Raw genomic sequence first — 1,885 nt, 5'->3', positions numbered from 1 at the left:
ACACACACACACACACACACACACACACACACACACACACACACACACAGGGTGTTCGCTGTTGGGTGGAGATCCTTTAACAGCTGCCAAATTATATAATAAATATTTTGCCCGAATGGCCACTTTGGATAATCAGTACTTTATGATTTGGTATTTAAGTATGTTTTTGCTGCAATACTTAACATTTTGAAAGCCTGAAACGCCTCCATTGGACTCTTTTGTTTACTTCCGTAACAGAATGACAGCTATATTTAACACTTGCGCTCCTATTGGCTAGCACTCGAACACATTGTACGTGATAGGCTAAGAGGCAGGACATCTCTAAGCGGTTGACCAATCACAAAAGAGCCGGCCAGCTAACCAATCAGAGCAGACTGGGCTCTGTTTTACTTAAATTAGCATCAGAGGACTTTTTCCACCATTGCTAACAACTGCAATTACCAGGAGCTCTGAAAAGTGTCATTATGAAACATGCTAAAGTGGTCTCTCTAATCGTTGTAAAGGTTTGCTAAAGTAAACATGTAAATGTATGAATATCTTTATTTAAATATATGGTCAACATTTGATTGTATTCCTCTAGGCTCGGTAGATTACAGATGCCTTCCGGAGTCTCTGCGCTACATCAAGAGGAAACAAGGAGCTTTGAAGTGGAAGAAACCCTCCCTCAAAACAAACAAATGTATCAAGTTTTGCTCAAACAGAAACTTCTGGAAGAGTCTGAGGTACAACATGCCCTCAGTGCCTTCAGGGACACTCCACACCATTGTTTAAATGAAGTGAGGCTTGTTTCCTGGGAATACTTCTTTTGACATCCTGGATCGGTTTTTTATCGTCACATGATTCATGTAAACAAACAAGACTGACAGCCTGGCTCGTTGCACACTGAATGAAACCCAGAGAAACATCTGCTGGATTTCTTCCTGGATTCAAACTCCTTAAACAAACCTGCTCAGCACGTTACAGACTTTCAGCTATGTTCACATTACTCAACAGATCTAAAGGTTTACCAGTGTAATGTACTATTATATTTATATGAGGCGTGTTTTGTATTCAAGTAATCAAAACAGTCTTTATTTAAAAATGTCCTTGTACCTGGACATGGGCTTAATGAAGAAGAAGAAGAAAGAAGCCTTCCAAGAACAGCATAGCTCTGTAAAAATATGATCAGAAAGAAATGTGAAAAGCATATGTGAACAGTAACAATGAAGGAACACTTTTATGAAGATCAACAATTTCACTTGCCTTTTTTCAGCTGCCTTGTCCTGCATTGAACCTGCAACCTAATTCTTGCCCTGAAAACACTTTATGTATTTATTATCTGACAAATGTCTCAGTGTTTATTAAAACAAATGTCAGAGTCATGATCCTGATGTGTGGTGCTTCTGTGTTGCAGTTTTTCTCTCAATAGGAGCCAATTAAACTTACATTTGAGATAAGTTTCAAACAACTGACTCTATAACTTTTTAACCCCCGGACGTCAACAGGTGCTCATTTCCCAGCTGCGTGCGTCACTGTTTAGTGTCCTCTGGTTTCTGTTTCGAGCTTCTTGCAATGTTTTTTTGTGAAGTTGGTGAAGATGTTTCTTCGTTTGCTTTGTTTTGGCACATTTGTGCTGCGGGTTTCTCCTAATGGAAATTTGTTGGGCCTTTGTAGCGGGTTGGCACCTGTCAGCCACCTTAGAAAGGGTTTATAGACAGGGGTGCACATAAGTGGTACGCAGGTACGCATGCGCGGCAACAATCTGAAATGCGTACCGTCACTTGTGTCACAAAGCGCATTTGCGTACCGATGTATCGTCCGGACGACGGAGTCGGTCTCCGTGTGCAAAGCAGAGTCCTGCATCGGGTCGGGTATCCGCGGGTACCCGACGGGTGACCCGCAAAAA

General features: G+C 41.5%; 1 protein-coding gene across 1 annotated transcript in view; it reads left to right on the top strand.

The window, feature by feature from the left end:
• The window catches only part of LOC104951110 (interleukin-1 receptor type 1-like), a gene marked incomplete at its 5' end in the record, with an annotated part of 4,405 nt that extends 3,055 nt beyond the window's left edge, over positions 1-1,350 (top strand). Inside the window, one exon of the mRNA XM_010777746.1 lies at positions 581-1,350. Coding sequence (XP_010776048.1) covers positions 581-771 — 191 coding nt within the window. The remainder of the gene's footprint in view (positions 1-580) is intronic.
• Between the last annotated feature and the right edge of the window lie 535 nt (positions 1,351-1,885).

This window comes from Notothenia coriiceps, unplaced genomic scaffold, assembly GCF_000735185.1.
Source record: "Notothenia coriiceps isolate Sejong01 unplaced genomic scaffold, NC01 NC01_scaffold00018547, whole genome shotgun sequence".
NCBI lineage: Eukaryota > Metazoa > Chordata > Actinopteri > Perciformes > Nototheniidae > Notothenia > Notothenia coriiceps.
The sequence above is the reverse complement of the archived record's forward strand: the minus strand, read 5'-3'. Positions and strand labels throughout refer to the sequence as shown.